The sequence below is a fragment of the Chlorocebus sabaeus genome, chromosome 9, assembly GCF_047675955.1.
Source record: "Chlorocebus sabaeus isolate Y175 chromosome 9, mChlSab1.0.hap1, whole genome shotgun sequence".
NCBI lineage: Eukaryota > Metazoa > Chordata > Mammalia > Primates > Cercopithecidae > Chlorocebus > Chlorocebus sabaeus.
Genome location: NC_132912.1, coordinates 52,538,779 through 52,564,560, shown reverse-complemented (window position 1 = coordinate 52,564,560; position 25,782 = coordinate 52,538,779). Strand labels below are relative to the sequence as shown.

The window sequence follows — 25,782 nt, the reverse complement described above, 5'->3', positions numbered from 1 at the left end:
AACTTTACATCTCCCTTCCCAGGGCGGCCGGAAGCCAAGAGGCCCTGAACACCCAGCTGCCTTGCTCGAGGCCACACTGCCCTGAGGAGTAAGTAAGCTCCAAAGCTTCCCACAGGATTGCTCCTAGCCTGCTTTTCTGCCCCCTGCCCTTGCCCACATCTCCTGGGAGCACTTCCCCCATACGTCCCTCGCACAGGAATCCTGGTGTCCAGAGTCCAGCCTAAGGCTCAAGACAGACACCAGGGCTGCTTCTTTCCTTGGACATCCCCTCTTAGAAAACCACTGTGGCTTTGCAGCCTCCTCTAAGACTTGGGGCCGTGTCATCTGTAGGTCCCAACTGATGGGACTGCTATATATACACCTGTCTCAAATTGGACCCAGATTCTCTTTTAGAAATGCTGGTTAAGCAGCTTCAGGCACTCCATCGTAAGGCAATATAAATGAAGGGCATAAGGTAACAATTTGGGGTGGCTATTTGGGAACAGGGCTGCTTGGTGACCCTTCTACACACAAGCTAAGGAGAAGCAGGTGCAGAAGACCACATGGCCCATCCACTTCCTCATGAGTCCTTGGACCTCAGGAGAGACCCCTACTTATATTGAATCTCTTGCTCCATGAATTATCAGAAGTAAAAGATCTCTGACCAGGCAACCACAGATGCTCCTTTAAACATCCCAGGTACCTCCCAATCAATCAATGTCCCTGAGGCTAGGGGACGAGGGGAAACCCCGAGAGGCCACTGTCTCTGTCTGGGGCCATGTCCATTCTTGACATCAGCCTAGGTTGGGTTTGCAGGAACCAGTGGTGGGACAGGCCCTTGGAAGGCATGGGAAAGTCTGGGTTTCTGGAGCCTGGATGGACACCAGAGAGTATGCAGATGGCCTAGGGGACTCCAGCGACCCTAAAAGAGGCTGAGTCCCCAGCAACCACCAGACGGCGTACTTACAGATGGGGAGTCAGTGAGATTTTGAAATGGGTGACATTAAGTTTTTCAAGATACCACTGTACCTTTAATTTATTAGCTTTCCATAAAAACACATAACATACACAATCTACAGTATAGAAAGTATAATTTACAAAAATATAAAATCTTGGTTATTTTTTAGTATTCCCACGTTACTATATGTGTTATTTCAATATGCATGTTTAAACAACCCACACTCAGCGTGACTATCTCTCTGGGGAATGGTGTCAACGCCCTCCTTTATTGTTGTTTTAAAATAAAATATATATATTAAGAAAAAGAAACCAACATGGGTTACATGTGCATACCGTATGAATAAAAGCTCTGCAGTGAAATTCGAAAGGAAACACCCATTTACACCACGATTATCCTGTTTTCCAAAATGACTATGTGGCCCAAAGTGTTCTGAACTGAGCATTTAAACAGAGTTCTTTCCGTGGGCAGGGAGCGAGCGCTCTAAGCTTTGCATAGTCTTCTTGCTCAGTCATGAGATGATGATCACATCAGCCAATGTGGTGGACACGTTTTCTTTTCAAGCCTTCAGAACAGTGGGTATGAATGATGGGCCACTTTCAGGCCAGGGCTAATTCCCAGATTCCTTCAGGGACTCAGGCTGGCATTTAAGGGGCTAGTCACTAGCAATGAAAGACCCCCAAATGATGCACTGGCAGACAGCTCTCTCTGGGCCCCAGTAATGTTGCCCATGAGTTCTGCTCTGTGTCTGCAGCTGCACCACAAGTTAAGTCCTGGCTTCAGAAGGCTCTGAGAAGGCGGCTCTGCTGGGCGTGGCTTCTTTCCACCCTGGAGTGGTCTCACCGGCAGGCACAAGTGTCCACGGACATGTTTGGGTACACCTTCAGAACCACATTCCGGTTCTCATCCAGGAAGAGGACCCCGAGGGAGTTCATCTTATCGGGAACACAGCAGGGCTCTGGGATGCCAGGGACTATGCCCACAGCCCTGACAATGCTCTGGATGGTGGCATGGTTGGATGGACGAACGATCTGCAAGGCAGGAAAGGAGTAGGGTTACCTCAGCTCTGCCCTCACCCATCCACCCACCCATGCTGTCCTCACAGTCCCAGGCCATACTGCTCTGCTGTTGTTCCCCAGCTGAGGCCACAGAATAGGCATCCACTTAGAGGAATGGACGAGATCCCAAGGCGGGGTACACGATTCCTCTAAAATCAGATGTATGCTGAGTCCCAGGCTGAGGTCTCCAAGAGGCCTCAGGCCTTCCTGCCCATTGGCTTCCCTGAGGCATGCTGTGTCCCCAACACGGCAGGGCCACATGGGGGCGCCTGAGTGTCACACATCCCCGCAGAGCACCAGGAAGCAGGCAGAAGCTGCCCAGAGGGAAAACACAGCGATATGCCAGCACGGCCCTGATCTCGCAGTCTGAGGAGGGCACGCATGCTTCCCATGAGGTCGTGCTCTTGTCACTGAAGGGAAAGCCTGGCATGTGCGTGGCAGTGTAACAGGCTGGACACTCACATTTCCTAGGGGCTGCTCTCCCCTGCATCACCCCTTTTTTGTCAGCTCAGCAATTTTATGGGGTGAGTATTCCCTGGACTTTACTGGGAAGACACCGAGGCTTAAAATGACTGAGTAACTTGATCAAGACCCCCAGTTAGAAAGTGAGCTTGCTTGGAAAACTGTGCCTACCTCTGACAAGATGAACCAACCAGGTCATCCACTTCAGTGCATCACCAGCCAAACAGAGATTTTTATATGTAGTGCAGTTGAGGAGGAAGCCCTTCTGTGTCGGGGTAGTGGGAGGGGAGCAGGGTAGGGACACCTGCATTTGCAGCGTTCTGGCTGGTGTCCTGGAAGGTGGGGAGGCAGCAAGCCAGGTGATAAGCTAAGCGCATGGCTGACCGGCTGCAAGCCTTCAGGGTTCCGGGCTTGCATCTGCCTGGGCCTTTGCTAGACCCTTTAAGCAGGTCCTGTCTCTCTGTCAGGCACCTCCCTCCCTCTTGCACATGCACGGTTTTGAGGAGAAGCCACTTAATTCCCAAACACATTACTGCTGTCCCATGTCTGGGTCTGGACTTCCCCAGCTGACTGATTTATTTAAGTTCAAATTGGATTTATGCACTGACTTTCTTTTCTTGGAGGGAAAGGCATGACGTGCCCTGGGCAGAGTAACGAATCAGGAAGAAACTATGTGCTGAGTGCCCAGGGCTGACATCACAGACAGCCAGGCTGCTGGAGGGCAGGCTGCAGGAACAGGGATGGACTCAGTCACAGCCCAGGCTGGAGCGAAGGTGAGAATTGGAAAGCCTTAGGTTGGTGCAACAGACAGAACAGCCCAGTGCTGTGTGTCCTGCAGACCCTGTGCATAGTGAAGGCCTATTCCTTGTGGATTCCTGCCCTGAGCTGCAAGGAGGAGGGAGTCCACAGTGGGAGAGCCGCTGAGGCTAGCACTGTGCTTGTCACAGATCACCACACCCTGGGGTCCAGGCTGGGAACAGAAATGAGAGACTTGGTGAGGATGGAGCTTCTGGGACCTGACCTGTGTACAGGAAGCAGCATCTACTCAATCTACTCTGCAGATAGTTGCTATGTGGAGATGCGTTTCTAAAGACATGGATTCTCCTGCTTTTCAAAAGTATGTTCTGATTTTAAAGTCCCAACTCAACCAAGTCAATACTTCAAAAAACACAGCCAAACTCACACATATGTGGGCGGCAACTACCCTACGGGCTGCCACTTGGTGACGTATGTCTACCTATTTCCTGCCTGGAATAGACAGGAGGTACTGTTATTCCCATTTCGCAGATGGCAAACAGAAGTCCTGCAGGCTGAGGGGCTTGACGGTAGCGGCAGAGCTGAGCCTTAGAATCTGACAAAAGGCGGAAAAAACCCTACCTTAGGCATGGGGAACTCACATGCTCCCGCGCAGTAGTAGGCATCGAAAGATTTCGGTGAGATTATCCACTCATTCCAGCCGATGTCTGCGAAGTCCACCTTCAGGTACCTCCGGGAGCACACCCTCGGCTCGTCCCACTGCTTCCTCCGGGCCTTCTGCATCGTCTTCTCGTCGAAGTCCAGCACCTGCGAGGAGGTCATGAACACCTCCTGGCCCTTCTTCCTGCGGTCTTTGCGCCCTGGCCGGGGTTTCAGCGCCCGGAAGGGGCTGGGCCACAGCTGGTGCTTGTGGAAGTGCTGCGCGTGGGCGCGCGGCGGCCTCTCATCCAGCCCTGGCAGCTCGTTGTCCTGGAGGGGCCCGGTGGCCTGTGCGGCTCGGCGCACGCGGGGGTCCGCGGAGCTGTTGGGGGCTGCATGGGGCTCGGGGTCTCCGGCAGGGAAGGGGTCGTATCTCTGCAGTGTCACCGCCACGCTATTGGGCTCCGAGATGGCCAGGTCGTTGGCGTAGACGAGGATGTAGGGCGCATAGGGGCTGGGCCGGGGCACCCCCGGGTCCCTCTCCTCAGAATCCAGCTGGGCGGAGAGGAGCAGCTCGCCATCCCGGCGGGCCGCCTTGACGATGGGGGAGATGTCCTTGGCCTGCCACAGGCCGCGCGGCGGGGGCGACAGGGCCATGGCCCCGCGGAGTAGCCCCTGTGTGGCCGTGTTCTGCGAGAGGCTGCGGAAGAGCAGGTGCTGGCGTGCGTGCGGGCCCAGGGGCAGCGAGCGCCCTGAAGCGTTCTTGGCCCGCGGCTTGCATAGCACCTCGAGCGCTCGGGGCCACCGAGGAGGCTCTGAGTAGAAGTGGAAAGTGGCCATAAGGATCGTTTCCGAGTCCTGCATGGAAGTCAGGTTGAAGAAATACACGGCCTTCTGGTCGACCACTTCTGTGAGGGAAGGAGAGACCACAGGCTGTGAAGTTCTCGCTCGTGCTTCTGAGAGTCTCCCACCCAGGGCTGGAGGAGCAACGCCCACAGATCCACACTTTCAGGACCGTCCTCCTCCCACACTTTGCCTCCCTCATTTCGTGTAATCCTCACATTAAACTGATGAGGGCGCCCTTTGCAATCCTCAGTGCACAGGTGAGGAATTGAGGTTGAGATTGTCAATATCCCATAGCAAACAACAACAAAAAGAAGCAACAACAAAGAAACAGGAGCAGACAGGGGGGCACTCAGGCCTGCTGGACTCCAAAGCTCCTGTTCGCTCCCCTTGCCCTCTACTGTCTTTGCATGCACAAATGAACAAATGTCACTGACACGTTCATTAAGTGCTCAGGACGGCTTGGGTTGGGTCCAAGCCCCGCATCAAGGCAGCCCCTCCTGTATTTGCACAGCCCTCTATTTATGCAATCAGTTTTTAAATGCAATCATTAAATACACATCACATTAAACCCAAACATTCTTCCAAAAGAGATGAAATAAACACTCATGCTTTTTGAGCACCTCCTAAGGGAAACTGGGATCAAAAATACAGCCATTGGGGCATCTGCTCTTTGTTCTGCCTGAGGACTTTTAAGATTGTTTTAAAAAGAAAAGAACAATATCAGGATTACACAAGGCAACTTGACTAAATCTCCAAGGTCCAGGTAAAGACCGGGAGGTCTCAACCATTACATCTGCAACTCAGGTCAAGAATGCTGCAGCTCAGCCTTCCCTGGGGCTGCCGGCCACTCCTTCCTATTTGTCTAGCGGAAGCAGGTGTTCCCCAGGGCACCAGAGCAGCATAGCCGCGTCAGCAGTCCCAGGAAGCTGCCCCAACCTTGGCAGCAGCATGAGTATCGTGTCAGGTTTGAATTGTCTAAACATTATTATATATCAGTGAGCGTTCTCAAATGGCCAAGTTCGATCTAGGCTTCTGAAGAGTGGCGAGTCTTTCCTGGTGCCTCCCTAGGATGCTGCACACTAACAGGACACCAGAGAGGTCAGGCCGGCTTTCTCCTTCCCGCTGCTTCATTTCCTGACAACCAAGTGTCCTTCTGCTGGGGAATGTCTGGAGAGGAGCAGAGCTCCCAAGCCCGGGAAGTGTGTGTGTGGGACACTGGGCTCTCCAGGGGCATGGATCAGGGACACACCTTTCTGACCCCTGTACCTACAGGATCTGCAGGGAATTTTTTTTTTTAACAGAAATATTCCGCTTTCTCTTCTTTGTTTCTGTTGGGAAGAAGGCATAATTCAACTGGGGTTGTTCACATACCCTTAAGGGACTATGAGCGGGAAGAAACAGAAGCACATCTATGGAGGGCCTGATAAATAAATGCCAGTAAAGGCTCAGGTGACACTGAAGCCATTGCCTTATTTAATCCTCACAATAAACCTGCCAGGACAGTGTCGCAGCCCCTCAACATGCTCCACGCACAAGCAGCAGCCCAGGGTCTATATGCACATTTGAACCTCGCTTCCCCAAGCATGTAGCCGTGACTGCATGACAATGATTTCCACATTTTAATCAGCACTCCAGGGGGCTCTGGCCATCAGGGAAGTTTGGGAAGTCAGTGGCAGCTGACGGCTCACTCTGGTGCTAGTGGCTGTGTATCTGCAGCATCTGGGGTTGACCTATGGATGGGGTGAAAGTTCACCAATAATGCTGCAACCCCACCCCCAAGCTAGAAAATGCCCTAGGAACCAAGCTCCCAGGACTCAGTGGGGCCACGCCCCGAACCTTGCTTTCCCCATCTGCCTCACAGGGACAACAGCCTCTATCTCACATAGAGGATTGTCTGGAAGATCACAGAAACAGCCTAGTGAAGTGCCAGGCACAAAGGAGGTGCCCCCAAATGTGCTTTCTGCCACTTGAGTCTGAAGGACCAAGGCTGGCAGAGCAAGCTCCCTTCCATCAACTGGGGTACCTTGCATTCACTGATCCAAATATCCAAGCTGCAACCCAGCCAACACAGCACCTTGCTTTTCTTTGATCTAGTTCAAGTCTCAACTCCTCCATTGCTCTGCTAGTAGCTTCACAGTGGGGAGGAACCTTTAAGGTTGTGCAAAAGGGTATAAGCCCTACCTCCATGTGACTTGAATGCCTCCTGCCACAGGGAGCTCACCTCTCACTGAGCAGCCTGCTCCGTGAAGACTCTCCCTGCTGGGGACTGCTGGGGACAAGATAGGTCACCCCCAGCACCAGTGCATGAGGGGCCACAGGCTGGTCCTCTCTCTGGATATGCCTGCATGTACCCAGTGCAGGGGGCTCCAGGCTGTGGCTTAGAGAAGGGACCTCAACCTGAAATCTCTGTTTAGCCGAGCCCAGGCCATAACAAAGAAGCTCCGAAGACAAAGTCGTTATTTCCTCTGATGTGTGCTGGTGCCCTGTGATTCATGTCTTTTCTCTCTCTTTCTTCTCTGCCTTCCTCCCGTCTCTGTTTTCTTCCCTTCTTTCCCCTTTTCTATCTACCCTCTTTTCCTTTCTTTCTTCCTCTTCTTCTCTTTGTTTTCCTAATAAACATTTGCAAAACTCCTACTCTGGGCTAAGTTGGGCTGACCAGGGTCATAACAAAGTTGCGCAGGAGGAATTCAGCCTAGAGGGGAGACAGACTGGTAATGACAAAGACACCCATCTTCAGTGTCTCCTCATGTCACAGTTTTATAGAGCACTGTCCAGTCAAGGCCCCTGGTGTGCTGGGTGAATTCCATCACAGGTCACCCCCAAGCTCGGAGCCCTCCATTGCCCCCAAATAAAAACCCTTTACCAAGGCCTTACTTGATCTGGCCTGCCTACCTCTGCAACTTTATCTCCTATCCCCAGCCCAATCCCTCCCTTCTGCTCCTGTCACACTGGCCTTCTTGTCCTTCCAACATGTGGCTTTCGTCTCAGGACTGCGCCTCACGCTTCCTTCCACCTTCATGGTTCCCCATCCACCAGTACCACTCAACCTCTTCAGGTATCTGCTCAAATGGAACCTCCCGCAATGGGTCCCCTGGGCTCCCGTGGCTGGACAACAGGCCCATCACTCTGTCTGCCCCTGCTTCACTGGCCTTCAGAGCACTTCCTGGCATCCTGCTGTATACTGATTTATTGCTCTTATCTTCCTAAAACATAAACTCTAACAGGACAGGGACACTGCCAGTTTTATTCACTACTGCACCACTAGACCTCAGCATAAGGCTTAGGTGACAGTTGCAGCTCAGAGATGTATGTTGAATGAGATTGTCTGTGCAAATCTTGCCCAAGTGGGGACAAGAGAAAAGTGTGTTAACTTCAGTTAACACTGGGGGTTCCTGGCATGCTGCCCTACAGTGCAGTAACCACAGTCTTAAGAAATCAAGAAATCCTCATTCTTTACAAAGATGCAGCTGATGATGCAAATCCAAATGGAGACAGCGGGTAGCCAGGTCTTTAGCCAGACTTCCCCTTGAGCCTCATTGTTCTCATCTTTAAATTGGAACAAAATTGTTTATTAATTATGACATTCTAAGCTCCAAGTGTATGTGCTTGGCCCTATGTGGAGTGTTCTGCATGCTTGATTCATCATTTTCACCATGAGGAGAGTAGGGAGGGGTATTTCATTCTGTGGACAAAGAGCTGAAGCTTCAGAGAGGGTATGTAATTTGCCTAAAGTCACACAGTTGGCAAGGGGTGGAGTCAGGGCTTGTACTCAGCTCTGTGTGACCCCAAGCTCATGCCTTTTGCTCCTCCATGTGTTCTGGATATGTTCATGATCTGCCTAAGCGCTAATGGACAAAGATCACGTGCTGTGAACTGCAGCATGTTTTGCAAACAGAGGTCATTATTTTGGTAGTTTTGAGTTCTGGCTCCCTAAGAAGGGAAAGACCAACTTTATTTAGAGAAGCTGATCTCTCAGTGGCTCTTGGGAATTCTCAGAAGTGTGACCAGGTCCACTTTGCTGGGCACTCAGCCTCCTTCCTGAGGGCAGTGGGGATGGTACTGGGGGAAGGGACCTTCTCACCCAAAGGTCTGTCCAGCCCCACTGCTGGTCAACTCTCAGGCCAAGAGCAGCCCCTCAGATGCTCTGCCCTATATAAAATGATTCCAAGACACTTTGGACATCTGTCCCTTCACCCATTGCCCCTCGAACAGCCACCAGGGCAATCAGTGAGAACGCTGGGCTTCGATGCCCGCACCAACAGAAGCTGGAGGAAGGGGCGGTGGGCCAGACGGTGCTGCAGAGAAGAGCAGGGAACTAACACGGATTTAGTATTTAGTGCCCGTTTCCATGCAGGCTCTAGGGTTGAGGTTCAACTCCTGCTTGCATTCCTTACTAGCTATGAGGCCTCAGGCAAGTCATGGAAGCACTTTGTGCCTCAGTTTCCTCACCCAGACACTGGAGAGAGTATTTGCACCTCCAAAAGTTATTGTGAGATCATCTCTGCAGAGCGCACTAACAGCACTGTGCCTGGCACCCAGCAGGGGCTCCGAACAGTTGTGGCCTCAGGAGCTACTGCCACCCTCAGGGCACCACATCCTTGCTCCCTGACCTCCTGCCCAGTGGGAGGCCTCACTTCCCTTCCAGCCCCTCCAGCAGGAACCTGAGAACTCTTTCGCCTCTCCCCCTCCTGCTTTTAACCAATCTCCAGGCCCTGTTTGCTCTGCTTCCTGTTTCTACACAACCATCCTGAACACAGCATCTTTCCACCCTGCGTTCAGGGCTCCAGCTCGACCACAACAGTGGTCCCAGAACTTTGTTGCCTCTTACATCACACTAATGCCTCAAAAGCAAATTGTCTATTAAAGGTGAAAGGTTAAGATCCTTACTATGTAAAGAACCTTTGCATATCAGTAGGAGAAAGGAGGGACTCCCATACAAGGAGGCAGTTTCCACAGGAAAAATTGCAAATGGCCAGTGGGCATGGGGAAAAGCTCAAGATGACCAGTAATGAAAAAAAGCAATTTCAAATGGAAATACCTGCAAGTTTTACCTGCATGCTGACGATATAATCCATAAAAGATACATCCACATATATCTCACATATATATATCTCACATATGTATCTCAAATATATTCATATATCCATATATATCTTACATACAAGGGCAAAACAATGGAGATATAGATAGATAGTGGAGAGATAGATAGATAGATAGACAGATATGGCTGGAATGATTCTACCAAAATATCATACTAACAATTCTGGTTATATCTGGCTGTGATTAGGGATGACTTATGTTCTTTACTGTGATCTTCTATAATTTCCAGGTTTTCCCCAGTAAGCATGCATTTATTTATAATCTCTCACTTTTTCTCTTTTATCCCTCTTTTCCCCGGCAGTCCCTTTTCTTCCTCCCTCTCTCTCCCTCTCTCCTTTCTCTCTCCCCTCTCTTCTTCTCTCTCTCCCTGGCTCCTTCCTTCTGTCCCTCATGCATGCACATTGTATATTGCCCCATTGCCTATGGAGGAACAAATTCATAATACTCATGGCTCTCCACAGCCTGCTTGCAACCTATTTGTCTGCCTCCATCTCCTGCCTTTCTCTCCTTGCGTTATCATTAAAACCAAACTCCTGGCAGTCTCTGAACGTAGTGGACAGCTTCACTTCTGTACCTGGCTAAGCCCCACCTGGCCTGGCCTGCTCTGGGAAGGCTTTCCTGGCCCCACCCAGAGGCCCTGTCCCTGCCAGGTCAGTGCGCCCTTGGGCTCCTGCAGCACCCCTGCCCTCCTTCCTATATGGCACTCCCCAGACCCGCTGCCCTATTCTGCTGCTTACTTTGATCTGCCCTGCTAGTTTACGAGCTTTTCTGGGCATCTTTGGTGTTCCCTGAGCTTATAGCATCTGCCACCAAACCAAGTGTTTAGGAAATACTTGGGGAACTGAAATAAACTTGAATTTTGGCATTTTTGACAGGTGAGTATGTAGTATTATTCTCATTTTAGAGTTGAAGAAAACCAACTCAGTATCACATTGTTAGGTGACAAAGCTTACATTTAAACACAGGGCATTCAGTGGGAATTAGGGGTGGTCTAACCTTAACCCTTAGGGTCAGGCTCATAGGCTTTCTCCACCGATGCAGATTTAATAAGGAACAAAATACACTTCAGGGAGCAATGAGGGAGGGAATGAAGGGGTGGCTGGTGTAATAACAGCAAGAGTTAATACACCATTGACACTTACATGTGTCAGGAATGGTGTAAGCACTTGACATATCTCAGTTTCCATTAAAAAATATATATAGGAGGAGGGGAGCATTATTAGTTCCATTTTAGAAGTGAAAAAACTGAGTCACGGACAAGTTCAGTCCCTTGCCCACATCGCAGAATTGGGATTTGGACCCCAGCAGGCTAGCTCACAGCCAGCACTTGGCAGCTGAGCTACGCTGTCCGGTGCCAGGGGAGGTATAGTTACGTACCACGGGCTGTGGGGATGGAGGCATTCGTTGTTCAGGAAGAGGTGCTGCCCCACTGAGGCAGCAGAGACCCACCACTGGGGAGCAGGCTGAGACTGGCATGTTCTCAGACCAGAGCTGAAGCCTCCCACATGGGTGGCATCATCCATGAGAGAAGGGTCCCTGCCCAAGCTCATACCTCCTCAGACAGGTCACTGGATCAGGAAGCAGGTGCATCTGAGGGCAGGCAAGGGGCTTGGCGTGAAGCACTTAGATGAAGCAAGGGAGGGGAGGATCAAGCAACCTGCCTGGGCCCCCACTGTATGCAAGGCACAAAACCTACTTAGCCCATTTAATCCTCACTTCTTCACTTCACTTTACAGGAAACTGATGCTCAGAGAGGTAAATTAACCTGTGCCACAGCACACAGCTGGTAGCTGGTACAGCTGGGAGGCACACCCAAATGTGCCTCAGGCTTCCAAAGAAGACGGATTTGTCAGACACTCCAGACTACCAGAATCCTGATTTCCCAGGCTTGCCTGCTTCACCCTACCCCTCCCAGACCCTGGTCATAGCTCTGATGGAGATGACAGGGTGTGGGGAGTGATGGTGAGAATAGCAATGGCTTGGCAGATGGGAGGTGCCAACCTCTGCCACTGTGAACAACCCCTGAGTCTCAGTTTCCTTATCTGTAACGTGGGAATGCTGGATTTGAGACACTGTCTTCAGGTCCTTTTTGAGATTAATATCCTGAACTCCACTGCTACTTGTACTACCCCCTTTCTGTGAAAACAGAATGACACAGAGTGCATCTCCATGCCTGGCTGCAGCAAGTGGGTGGGTTCAGTGGGCAGGTTCACTCGTATTGCAGCAGTGACCCTGCTGGCCTTGCTTCCTCAACTACAAGGCTTCAAGGATTGAGTTAATAGAGAAGCAAGGTCAAGTTTAAACCCACAGGAATACACATAATACTTAGCACGATTCTCTGTGCTCCCAGGGGAATCCCATAAATCAACAGTTAATCTGACCAGTGCTGGGCTCTGAGCTTATACATATGACCTCATTTCATCTTTCCTTCAACCCCACAGGAGAGATATTGGCAAGCCTTGTCCGTTTTATCGATGAATACACTCAAGGCCATATAGCTTTAGTGATTTACCCAAGGTCATATTCATGCCAGATGATTCTTAAGTGGCTAAATTTAATAATGTTCCTCCAGAAATGGACCCCACATAGTGCAAGAAAGTTATGAGTGAGGATGGAGTTAGATCCAATTGGCCTGAAGCCCAGGGCCACTGACCTGGTGAGTCTGCTAAGTAGAGGAGGAGGGCATGGGGCCTCTTTGTGGCAGGTGCTCCCCAGTCCATGGTTATGAGAGATCATGGATGTTACCTTGAGTCACACAGCCAGTGACAGATCTGACCTCAGGTTGTCTAGCCCCACAGCTAGGCTTGTTTCCCTCTCTCTCAGGAGGGGAGCCTGTAGACTGCAGATTTTTCTCCTGTTGAATGGCCTCATCCTCCACAGAGCTGCAGGAGACCCCCATCCACATTTTCTGGAACATTAGTCTGCAACCAGGAGTAATCACCATGACAACCAGGGTCTTCTCACCACCTCTGCGGCCCCTCTCTACCCAGGGCCTGCAAAGGTTGGCAGGTTGCTGAGGCAGGAGCCTGGAAGCACTCTTAGAGCACGGCAGCACGGGCCTCTGCAAGTGCCCTCTGCCCAGCTCAAACCAAGGGGCTGAGGAAGTGGAAAGGTGGGACAAAGGCCGGAGACAGGCAGAGTGTTCCCACTGCCTAAGCCCCTGGGCTCTTCCTTAAACCCCTGTGGTCTGAACGCTTCATGCCAGTGTGTGGTAGTCCTCAATCCCGGGCAGCCAAGGCCCTTCTCAGTCCACTCTGCTTCCCTGGACACAGGAGCCATGGCCGCCACCAGCTAGTGGCTCCTGCTTCCTAACAGGGCCCAGTGTGCCTGGAACTTCTGTCAGGGCTGCCTATGTTCACTGGCTGTGCCCTCCTCATTTGTAAAGTGCCCACATAATTGACCCTATCACAGGGATACTCCCCTGGCCCATGTCTCCTCTTCCACTCTGTGCTTAGAGCCTTGTATATGGGGTAGTCGGTGTCCAGCAATGTGGGAGCACCCCAGGGGCAGGACCTCTGTGCCACCCTGTGCCACTCTTGGTGCCCCACTGGAGGTTCAGGGCCTGGCATGGAGATATCAGTGAATTATTAGCGAAAGAATGAATGAACCACCCACCGGTTGGCTAGAAGAGGAAAAGTAGAGGTGCACGGGTGAGGAGACAGAAAAGTGAGGAAGGTGGAGAATTAGGAGAAGGGGTCCTGGGGCACCCTCTACTTACCCAGCCTGGCCCTGAAGCTGCGGACCGTGTTGCCCCCTCCCGGCCGCGCGCCCCGCCGGCTGTACTTCTCATAGAGCCTGTGCATGTGGACAGCGACCATGTCCTGGGCGCCGGGGCCCAGCGTGGCGGCCGCGTCCCCAGGCGCCCACTGGGGATCCCTGTCCCCCTGCAGGCCGTCGGCGGCCGCGGGCAGTGCGGACCAGGCAGGAGCCCTGTGGCTGCCGGCCGCGTCCCGGAGCAGCAGCAGAAACAGCGGCAGCAGCGGCAGCAGTTGGGGTCCGGGGCCCTGGCTGGTCCGAGTGGGGACACGAGCCATGGCGTGGTGAGGGCACCAAAGGGCCAAAGTCCAGGAGGAGGAAGGCGAGCGCGGGCGCACCGGAGGTTGCGGACTGACCTCGCGGCAGTAGGGCGCGCGGGGAGAGCCCTGTCAGCAGGGCGCTGGATACCGGGTTCTGCGCGGGGCGAGGGGCTTAGCGAGGCAGGCAGCCGGGCGCGTGGTCCGTGGGTACCGGCGGCCCGAGCCCCCGGACAGCGGTCACGGCCGTCCGGAGCAGCGCAGAGCCAAACCGAGCCCGAGTCGGCGCGCTGCCTGGGCGGACTCGCGCCGCGAAAGTTTGCAGCCCACTGCGCACCCGGCCCGGCGGGTTCGAGGGGCGGGACGGGGCGGGGCGGCCGGCGGCGCCCTCGAGGGGACCCGGCTGCGCGCCCAGGACCTCTGGGGCTGCCGCAGACACTGCCGTCCCCTGCCCGGCTGCGGTGTGCGTGCGCCCGTGTGTGGCAGCGTGCGCGCGCCGGGGTGTGCGCCCGCGAGTGTGGGGGGCGTGGGCGTGGGCGAGCGCGCTCCCCGCTCCCCTGCCGAGAGCCCGAGACCCAGCCCCGCAGCCGGCTCCTGTGTGTCGGCGCCGCAGCCTGGCCTGGCTGCGAGGGGGGCTGGGCGGCAGTTGGAGGGGGGCCTGCCTGCTGGGTTGCCCCTGCAATGGCATGCGATGGCTATGTGATTGCAAGATGACAGCTCCCCTGTGACGACCAGAGAGGGGATACATGTGCGCCCAGTTGCCTCGGAGTCAGCGTATGTCCAAAATGTGAGAGTGTGGGGAACAGATATCCTCTCTGGACTGACTCCGTAAAGAAAAGCCCTCACCCCAAAGCTCATGCCACCCAAGGGAAATGGAACAAGATCCTGATTAAAATTCAGAATTAGCTGATTAACCAGCCCTTTATTTGGCAACAGTAATTCCAGTTGTTGAAGAAACACATCAAAGGTCTTTATTAATCTTTGGACATGTAGCCTTCAGGATTGCAGGGGTAAGACGTGCTTTCAATTTGCCTTTAAAATCATTTCCAAAGCATCAGAGCAGGAGGAGAGGAAGCAGTGGCTTTCTTAAGAAGGGTTCCCAGTGAAATGAGGGTGTAGTGAGTCCCTGGCCCACTGCCCCTCAGCTTAACCCTGGGGCAGAAGGTCCTGATCTTTGTCTTGCCTCTAGCAGGATTTCTTCTCCATTGATAGAATTCAAGGGCTCCTATGAACTTGATGGTGAAAAAAATACATGTTTATTTTCATTAACTCTAACTGAAACTTAGCATTAACTAATGTTATAAATGCAAGCAACCAACCACAGTGGTATTAGTGACTTTTTCACCAATAGGCACCATCCACAGATATTTTCATATCACTTGAAAGTGGTTGCAAATTTATCAAAGTATCATGTTTGCTCATTATGATTTCAGTTAGGCCTACTGCTAGTTAGTCAACAAAAAGGAATATAGTTACTATGCTGCAAAATTGTTTTAAAATATTTTTGATAACTATATTCTAATGTAATTTCTTCCTTTGTAACTCCGCATATTTTATGTATTTAAAAATATTCTTTTAAGAAGGGGTTCACTGGCTTCCCTAGACTTAGAAAGGGGCCCAAGACCCACCTAAAAAGTTTAAGGACCCTTGAGAGGGAAGGAAAGGACCATGTCAAGCCCATGTTCTTCCAGGAAGCTCCCAGATACAGTCTATGCTACATTTCAAAGGACTATTTGCAAACTTGTGAACAGGCTGTTCCCTCTACTTGGTAACTTTGGGCTCTGTGAGCCAAAATAGTTACTTTTCTTGGAGGGCTCACAATGCAATAATTGAAAAATTGCTGGAAAAAGCTGCTGTTGGTGTGTAAAACACGACCCATTTGTAATTTTTTAAAATCTTGCAGTGTCAAATGAGAGGCCATCCTATTAAAAGCTTCTGAACCTCAGACTTGTAGCTTTTAAAAAACCAGAGAAAAGCATTTTATTTATTTTGAAAACTACATCACAGTGTGTTCACCTTCCCATTAGGATAGCTCCCATTTGTTCTGAACCAGTTTTCAAAAATGGTTTGCCTGGAAGTGAGTTGATCGGGTCTCAGCCTGGGACTTAGTGAATCTCTCCTTATAAATGATCAGACCATCTTTCAGTAGTCCCTTCCCCCACTCCCACCCCTACTTCCCTCCTTCTCCATGTGCCCCTCACTTCCCCTCTGTCCCCCTCTCCCCTTCCCCCCCAGAATGCCTCTGACCTGCACCGGCTGGGGGTAACCTCTCCTCATGGGTAGTTTTGTCTCTGCTGGGGCCATACACAATCGAGGCCTGTGAAAAGGAGGGTGAGTCCGCAGGAGGCCCGAACAAGCTGGGCTATTCGGAATCCGTGTCCATTAAAGCCTTCTGGCTCTCCTTAACTCATTCCCGCTCCATTCAAGCCAGCCTGAGGGTCAGGCTTTAGCCAGCACTAAAACCTGTAGGGTACAGATTCTCTGACATTGTTGGGAAAGAATTAAGGCATCAGCCAGGGACGGCTAATATTTCTTGCCTCATTTTATTGCTGAACAGCGGGACTGTAAAGTCTTGAACACGAGCACTGTGGCCCCCTTTCATGTAGCCGAGATGATGGGATAAAAATGTGTTTGGTGAAGCAATTCAGATTACCACTGGGTCACATCCTCGCTGGCTCTCAGCACGGCCCTTGAAACAGCATCACTGTGACAAGAAACAATCTCTGTGCAATTTCAGCTCATGCAGAACAGTTTTTCTAGTGTGGAAATGAGGCTAATTGTGGAGCTTGCCCACGAGAATGTTTTGTTTTTAATAGCTCAGGCCACAGCTCAAAATAAGAGTTGAGATGGCAGATTGTGGAGACAAGTCCTCAGATCTGTGATTTCTGACAGCTTCCTGCAAAATTATCGTGGTTCTGGGAGTTCTGTACACTACAATTACCAGGGGTGCTGAAGTCTTGAACTTGCTGATTGGAGTGAACAGTGTTCTCTCCAGATAGATGAGAGGGGGCCCTTAGTTCTCTAGGCCTCCTTGCTGTGCACTCTGGGATAGCAGGGTTTTCTTCAGCTCAGAAAGTCGTGAGCAAGGAGTGAAGAGACTCCATAGTTATGAAGCTCTGCACCCAAGTAAGGAAGTAAAACAAACCCTGGGTAGTTTTGAAAAGCAAGCTTGTTTGGTTTCATCAATAATCTGTCCCCAAATAAATGTTCCCAAGTGATTGTTTGATGATATTGTCCAGTTAATTTGTAGCAGAGCTAGTGTGTGATTCTAACTAGCTCTGTAACCCTGGGGCAGCCCCATTGCCTCTCTGGAATCCTGGGAGCCTCTTCTTTAAGTGAGAAGTCTGGCCTCCAGGCTCTGCTGCAGCTCCTGTACTCTCCTCCTGGTTCTGTGGCCCCATGTTAACACGTTCTTGGAAGTGAGGGGGTTCCCATGACCCTGTGGAGTCAATTGGGACTAGATTCACGTCCCTGTTTTCGCTGCTACTTAGCTGTGTGATGTTAAGCAAGTTATTTGCCTTCTCTGGACGTCAGTTTTTTGACTCTAAGATGGGGACAAGAGCAGGCTAGTATGAGGATTCTTGGCCAGATTTTAAAGTGAGATGATCCTAACTAAATTGCATTGATCATTGGGATTGTTCTTTTCATTTGCTGTGTGTTTGAAAGAAGTTGTAGCACATTTAAAGTGGACTCAGACTGGCAGATTTGGTGAGAGGTTCAAGCCTGGCTGTTCTCTGCAGAGAATTTACTCTTCAGAGGAAATTCGTTTCTTAGTGCACAGTGCCAACAACTAAAAAAAAGGAAAAAAAAAAAAAAAAAAGGAGAGGGAATGTTTCCTTGATGAGGAAGTCATAGACCTCTACTGAGGAACTGTTATGCTGTTATTGTCTGTGTCTACGGATTCTTGTCTAAAGATTGGGAGGATGATTCACAGCTCTTCATCTAGATTTTCAAAGATCCTGGCTCTTAAGGACAAAAGAAATGCAAGTGAGTCCCTGTTCCCGTTGGGGTATGAGCTGTGGGGCGCTAGAGACAGGAACCCCAGGGCCTCCCCAGGCCGCCGGGCCAGAGCGTAATAAATCTGTGAAATAACAAGCACAAAGGACTTTATAATCAATGACAGATTTTATTTTTGCTCTGGCAAAATCCATCCGTGGAGTTAACATTTTATAGGGAAATAACTACCCACTTTGTGACTCCTCCTCAGCCCATATTTTCTTTCTTAAAGTTGGGAAAAGCTCAGAGAATCAAAGTCAGCTCCTCTGAGAACCGTGGCAAGAGAAAGCATGACTTCCCCTGGGCGGGGACCCAACTCTCCCGTTACTTCCTAGGGTGGTGGGGGCCATTCATTTCTGTTTTGCTAAAATACCCGTGACATGTGAATAAACTAGGATTACAGAACATTGTCTCGGTCAGTAATCTGAGCCGGCATGGGCTCTGGTTTGATGAAATATGGTGCTCTCTGAGCAAACATGGGAATTGGTATTACTTCTCGTTAAAGCTGAACAGTGGGGCTATTTAGAACTGACGCATGAATGCAGCACTGTGGGGAGTGACAATTTGAAGGGAACCGATTTGGGGGAGGAGGGCAGTGGTGTGTGTGTGTGTGTGTGTGTGTGTGTGAGAGAGAGAGAGAGAGAGAGAGAGAGAGAGAGAGAGAGAGAGAGAGCCAGCCAGTTAAGAGGAGTCTATGGGAGAGGCAGCCAAGGGGACACTTTGAAAATTAGGACCCCTTTGTAGCTTCACAGTCTCCTTATCACTCCCAAATAATCTTGCTCAAAACCTTTGACTACTCTCCTTCACAGGATGGATAAAGCCTTCTGTCCTTGTCCCGGCATTTAAGCCCTAACCATCTGGCCTCTCTGTCCTGGTGGAGTCTTTCCCCAGCCTCTGTTCCTATGCGTCCTCTCCTGTCCCAGAATTTACAGCAGCTTCATTCCTTGAGTTCTCATCCCAGGCCCCTCCCCATGGCTTTAAGGTGGCTGTAGCTAATTCCCCTGTTGCCAGCACCCAGGCATTCATGGCCTCAGCTGCCAAGACTTCTGTCTGCTGAGGGCTCACAGTGGAGCCCTTCCTCAGGAAGGTCGCCAGGAGCAGCGTCACTCAAGTTATCTCACACTCCAGGGACAGCCAAACCCAGTGACTAGGTGCAGGGGCCTGGAAAGCACCGTAGGGCCACCTGGCTCCAAGGCTGTCTATACCACTGTGTCATTTAGCTTCTCCCTCTGGTTATCCTGGGCCCTCCGCTCCCTTATTGGTGTGGTCCCCCTAGCACTCTCCCATACACTTCTGCACTCAAATTTCTATCTCAGAGTCCCTACCCTGAGTCACCCAACCTGAGATAGTTCATGCCAGGAGTGATCTAAGGAAGTGGGCTGTAAGGTGGTATCTGAGGCCCTCATCATCTGACATTCAGTGGTAATGAGGACTCTGTGGCTTCTGTAACTGGAGTCCCCATAGCCTGATGCTGTGGTGGTGAGCTGGAGGGGTCATTTTCTTAGGGGTTAGACAGGTTCAGGGGAAGGAATAATTCTGAAGACAGTGGGATTGTCAAGTGCCATGGATGCATTGGAGATAGACAATAAAAGGTTGAGAGCAATGAAACACTAATTTAAGGCAGAGTGAGAACTGGAGGATTGTGGCACCATATAAAGAAACCCTCAATTCTTACAGCCAGTCCTGCTGAGGACCGGGCTCAGGACTTACATATGAAGATAGCAGAGCTCCAGGAATGGTTTGATTCTTAACCCCAGCACTTCTGTTATGCCAAATTCAGGCCCTTCTTAACCCCAGCACTTCTGTTATGCCAAATTCAGGCCCTTCTTAACCTCAGCACTTCTGTTATGCTAAAGTCAGGGGTCGGGCCCTGAGACTTGGAGAGGGGGCATCTTGGTGGATGTACTCAAGAGTCTTAAAACCCTATACTTCCTTGAGCACTCTGGGCCTGGGAAGGTGGGCTCTGCCCACTTTGCTTGAAGATGATAAAGATGTAGCATGCACTCCTCTCATAATCTACCCTTACCTGTCCCCTGGCTGCCAGATGAAACCTGGGCTTATGTCACCACCTCGCTCAGCCAGGGAAGTCCCGGTGAGAGGTGAGGCCAGCTGGATTTCCTGGGTCAAGGGGGCACTTGGGAAACTTTCCTGTCTTACGAAAGGATTGTAAAACGCACCCATCAGGAACTTTCCTGTCTTACAAGAGGTTTGTAAAATGCACCAATCAGTGCTCTGTAAAATGCACCCATCAGCGCTCTGCAAAATGCACCAATCAGTGCACTGTAAAACGCCAATTAGCGCTCTGTAAAACACACCAATCAGGAGGATCCTAAGAGTAGCCAATCACAGGGAGGATTAAAAAAGGGCATTCTGATAGGACAGAAACGGAACATGGTGGGGGACCAATTAGGGAATAAAAGTTGGCCACCTCAGCCAGCAGAGGCACTCGGGTCCTCTTCCATGCTGTGGAAGTTTGTCCTTTTGCTCTTCACAATAAGCCTTGCCACTGCTCACTCTCTGGGTTCGTCCCATCTTTAAGAGCTGTAACACTCACTGCGATGGTTAGTAACTTCATTCTTGAAGTCAGCCAGACCAGGAACCCACGGGCGGAACCAACTCCAGACACACTGGGCCCACCACGGGGAAGAATACTGTAGACTGGAAGATCTGCAGAGTCACCGGGTATAAGCAGGACCTGAGGGAGTATGATTGGGATGGGTCTCAAGGGTGCTGAATCAAGGGGGACTGGATATGGAAGTGAATAAGGGAGAGTTCGTCAATCCAGGAGCACGATTCCATGATACCGGTTTTCCACCGTGGCAAGGGCCCTAGGGTATTGGGCTGATATGTTTATGAGTTGGCCCTTGGACACTTGGAAAAAGCAATGGCCTGCCCTAAGTGACATGTCAATGCTGAAATAGCTGTAGTAAGTGATAGAAGAATGGACTGAAGGCTCAGAGAGCAGACATGCTGGATTAGAAATGGTACACAGGCTGGAAAGCCACCAGCCTATATGTTCCATGGAAGGACTCAGAGGACTCTCCATTTACCAAAGTGATAAGAAATCCAATGGTGAAAGGGGCAACAGCAACATGCAAAGCTCAGGGATGGCTTCTATCTGTGGGCTGGGGCTGAGGGTAGAGGGTATTGTTACTGATCTGGGCTCCCTAGCAGAAATGAGGATGAAAGGATCCCAAAATAATGGAGTACTTTGCTGCCCAAATCAAAGTAGATGCACTTATCAAAACGAGAGGTGCAGTCAGATTTCAGCCAGGGTTCCCAACTCCTGGGGAGCTATGAAGATGCTTAATCAAACCTGCAGTCGCTGGGAGTCATATTGATGGGCAGCCCACAAGAGCACCATTCAATTTGTACAAACTGAGACAAATCAAGGATGGATAAATGAGGCCGAGGGCAGCCACTCCAAAAACAGTCACAATCCCTTGATGGGCTTGAGTCAGTTTCTATACCTGAACACTTTGAGTGAGGGAGAGGCTGGGACCTCAGGAGGAAGGCGCCTGCAAACACTACAGCAAGGATAGATGGTGGTGATTTCCTATCCTTCTCCAAAGGGACCTATCACCATTTACTCAGGCAACCACTGAACCTGAGGGAAGGGAAACATCCAGACACGTCAAGAATAAATGGACACATGGTCCAGGTTGACATTGATACCAAGGACCCAAGGCCTCATTATAACTCCCCTGCTAGAGTGGATTTTGTGGAAACCAGATGTTCAATGAATCCTGGTGCAGCCCAGCTCACTGGGCTTGTGGACTCATCCACAGCGGTTTCCCTACTCCTCAAATACAGAATTGCAACAAACATCCTTGGTAGCTGGCAGAACTTTACATGGGTTCCTTGGCTTACAGGGCAAGAGTTAGAAGAGTGGGGAAGGCACGTTGAAACTTGTGGGGTAAGAGTTACCATAGTAGAGGAGTCCAAGGAGAAGTGTCTGAAACCATTCCCTCATCCCTGTCCTGGCCAGATTAATACACCAAAATCAGTGTCATATCCTAAGGGAAATGGTAGTGATTAGTGCCATCCTTAAAAACCTAAAGGATGCAGCTGTTATGGTTACACACTCTCCTCATTTAATTCATCAGTCTGGCCCCTACAGGAAACCAGACGTATGCTAGAGAACGACAGTGATGACTGCAAATTCACCAAACGATGTGTGAGTAGCTCTTACCACAGCATCTGTGCCAGATGTGGGATCTTGGCTAGAGCAGATTGACATGGCTTCAGGAATCTGGTATGCCACCTCTGACCTGGTGAATGTATTCTTCATCCCATTCAAGAACACAGAAGCGGTTTTCATCCCCATGGGGCAGGTCCCAGTATACATTTACTAGTATGTATATTTCTTATCCTAGGGCCATGTTAACTACACCACTTCTGTCATGAGGGATCAAATGGACATGGGTCATCTGGATATTGCACTGAGCATAACATTGGTCCTCTGTATTAATGACATTGTGTTAACCAGAATGAATAAGTAAGAAGTGGAATCAGCAATCAGTAAGAATACTTTAGAGACCTTGGTAAGATGCCTGCGCTCCAGAGGGTGGGAGATGAATCCCATGATGATTCTGGGGTTTGCCTCATCATTGAGACTATGAGGTGGTGTGTTAGTCCGTTTGTGTTGCTATAAAGAATACGTGAGACTGGGTAATTTATAAAGAAAAGAAGTTTATGTGGCTCATGGTTCTTCAGGCTGTACAAGAAGCATGGCCCCAGAATCTACTTCTGGTGAGGGCCTCAGGGAGCTTCCACTCATGGTGGAAGATGAAGGAGGAGCAGGCATCACATGGTGAGAGAGGGTGCATGAAAGGGCGAGGGAGGAGGTGCCAGATTCTTTTAAACAACGAGATCTCATGTGAACTCATAGAGTAAGAACAAACTCATTATTGCAAGGACAGCACCAAGCCATTCATGAGAGATCTATCCCCATGACCCAAACACCTCCCACTAAGCCCACCTGCAACATTGGAGGTCACATTTCAACATGAGATTTGGAGGAGACAAAATATCCAAGCATATCAGGTAATGAGTGGCCTGAGCAACTTGGAACATTCCCTCCAAATTAGAAGACACATTGTATCTTGCACTTACCGTCTCTAAGAATAAAACAATTCCTGGTAGATTTTTTTGGGTTCTGGAGATGACATGTTCCATCTTTGTGAATGCTACTCTGACCCAGAGGGACACAGAAGGATGTCAGCTGTGAGTGGACCCAGAGCAGGAAAGAACCCTGCAACCTGTCCAGGCTGTGAGCAAGCAGCCCAGCTGCTAGGATCATAGGAGCTGTCAGACCTGTGGTATTACAGGTTTCTGTGGAAGAAAGACATCCTGTGGGATTTGTGGCAAGATCCAATAGGAGCAAGTCCAAGACATCTGCAGCAGAATTATATGCCCTTTGAAAAGTACCTCCTGATATTGGGCTTCATTCAAGATGAAGAGCTTGACCATGGGCCATCAGGTGATCATGCGGCCAGAACTGCCTGTCATGAGCTGTGTTCTCGTAGATCCACCATGTCTACATGGTCCATAAGCTTGGGTGGGCCTAGCAGTAACTCATCAAAGATGGAAGTGGTCCATCTGGGATGCACAAGAGCAGTGACAGGGGGTGCAGTGAGTCTGCACTAGCAGGTAGCTCATAACTCCATGCCATCTACCACTGTGCACCTGTGCTTCTCTTTCAGTTCATACCTGTGGCCACATGGGGGTCCCTTATGATAAGGTGATGGAAAAGGAAAATGTATGAACTTGGTGCCGGGAGAGGTAGACTTGGTATATGGGTATAAAGTGAAAATGGACTTTTGTTGCACTGTACCCTAACCCAGGGATGACCCTGAAAGATAGTAACAATGAAGGGAAATCCTCCTTACGGGCAGAGCTTTGGGGGTACAGTTGGTCATCCACCTTATATGGAAAGAAAAGTGACCTGAGGGATTTTGGGGCAGTAGGAAATGACTTGGTTAGTTGATTTGGGGCCTGGAAGAAAACATCTGAAATGTGAGGGTTACAGAGGCCTGTGGACAAGGCATGTGAGTAGGCCTACAGGAGTTGGCAGGGAGTGAGAGAATCTTTATATTGCATGTCAACGTCCACCAGAGAGCACCCACTGTGGAATGAGCACTAAACAACCTAGGATACAGACTGGCTCTGTCAGTTGACATCAGCAGCCTCTGCCATCAGTCAGAATGAGTGCCTGCCTGGAGCTGCTGTGGCAGGAATGGGAGCTGTGGATAACATGGCAGCATGAGTGCCAACTGACCAGGGCCAATCTAGCTCTGCCATTTCCCAGTGTCCAGCCAACCAGCAAGGGAGACCAACGCCAAGCCTGTGATATGGCCTGTCCCCGGCTGAGCACACGAGTTATTTGGTGGAAGGATGATTAACTGGATTATTTTCACCCTGGAAAGAGCAGTGATTCACCTGGTCTGGAGTCTACACATATTCTGGGTTTGGTTTGCTGTTTTTGCCATCAGAGCCTCAGTCAGCATCACAAAACTCAGAAAGCATTTGATATCCTCCTTCAGGATCCTGTGTGACAGAGCATGGGACCAAGGGACTCACCTCGCAGCAAAGGAGGCACCACAGTGAACACAGGCCGATGGGATTGACCAGTTCTGGCACATCCCCGTAATAGAGCATTGGAGAGTGCGGCTGAAGCACCATCTGGAGAGGATGCTCTGAGAGAGTGGGAGGCCATCCTCCACAACACAATACTTACCCCAGACCAATGGCCAATGTGTGTTGCTGTGTCTCAGTCGGTAGAAATCATGGGTCCAGGAACCAAGGCACAGAAACAGGAGTGGTATTGTTCATCGTAACACTTAGTGGCCCACCCGGGGAATCTGTGCTCCCTGAGTGCTCAGCATAGGGGGTCTAAAGGTCCTGGTGCCCGGAGGAGGAATGCTTCCTCCAGGGGACGTGGCAAATTCCCTTTTCATGTTCAGTGACAGGTACTGTCAAGCCTCCCAGCTCCTATGTCTAGAGACTGGTGGGGAGGAGGGGAGTCTCCATCCTGCACAGGTCATCAAACCTGTGCTGTCACACACTGGGGCAGGGAGGATGTGTTTAGCATCCAGGTGATCTACTGGATCATTTCCTGGTACCTCCCTGCCCAATTATGATGACAAATAGACAAGGCCAGGAGCCACAGATTGAGAAGGGCATGACAACTCTCTGGGGCGAGAGTCGGCGCCACCCACCATGTGAGCGTCTAGAGCAGCAGAGGCACTAGCCAAGGTGGAGGAGAACCTGGAGAACCTAGAATGGGTGGCAGAGGAGGGAGGTGGTGAGTACCCGTGGTCCTGAGCCCAGCTGCAGCACAGGCACTGTGATCACCCCTTTCACCTTCTTCCTCTTGTAAGTATTCCCAGGAAAAAAGAGACAAGGCAGCATCCTGGGGGAGCTGTTCCCAGGTAGAACGGGATTATACAAAACAAATGGATGCAGCTGTGGAGAGGGATGCCTGTAGAGGATGTTATGGAGCTGCCCAGCTCTGCCCTTCAAGGTTGAGGCCCCCATTTCCCAGCTTTCAGGGGTGGTGCCTGCTGATGGCTCCTGGCTGAAACCCTCCCCAGGAATTGTCCTCTGCAGCCTGAAGGAGCTGCCCTGCCCGCGGCCATGCCTGCTTTTCCCCGGGGCAGCTGCATCTCCCAGCTGGGACCACATGGCAGTACAAAAGCCTGGGCTCCTTAGTCTCAATTTGGGACAACACTGAGGGGCCATCCCAGCTCCAGAGCTGCCTGTGGGAACAGCCACAGCCCCCATTGTAGTTGCATCCTAGTCAACTTCCCCCTCTGTCCAGCAGCCTCTCTCACCCCTTCTGGGTGGCGATGTTCCCAGGTTCTGCCCTCATCAACCCACCATGTTCATTTTTCTACCCCAAGTCTGGTTCCGGGGTGCTGCACGTGAGATGGCAGGACCCAGGCACCTAGAGTGGCCGTGTGTCTCAACATGA

The 25,782-nt window shown here is 50.8% G+C and overlaps 1 protein-coding gene across 1 annotated transcript; it reads right to left on the bottom strand.

Moving 5' to 3' along the window:
- Positions 1-763: 763 nt before the first annotated feature.
- GDF10 (growth differentiation factor 10) lies at positions 764-14,296 on the bottom strand. Its single transcript, XM_007962652.3, has 3 exons — positions 13,517-14,296; positions 3,835-4,760; positions 764-1,968 (listed from the first exon to the last, which is right to left on the bottom strand). Exons 1-3 carry the CDS (start codon positions 13,830-13,832, stop codon positions 1,777-1,779), a joined length of 1,434 nt encoding a protein of 477 aa, XP_007960843.1. The 5' UTR covers positions 13,833-14,296; the 3' UTR covers positions 764-1,776.
- Positions 14,297-25,782: the final 11,486 nt, after the last annotated feature.

What these genes read in the sequence shown, in the direction of transcription:
- GDF10 (XM_007962652.3), bottom strand. Translation starts at nt 13,832, where the DNA reads ATGGCTCGTGTCCCCACTCGGACCAGCCAGGGCCCCGGACCCCAACTG. An exon ending in CAGCTTCAGGGCCAGGCTGG is followed by an intron (nt 4,761 to 13,516) that starts GTAAGTAGAGGG and finishes CTTCCCTCACAG; the next exon opens with AAGTGGTCGACCAGAAGGCC. An exon ending in GTGAGTTCCCCATGCCTAAG is followed by an intron (nt 1,969 to 3,834) that starts GTAGGGTTTTTT and finishes CCTGCCTTGCAG; the next exon opens with ATCGTTCGTCCATCCAACCA.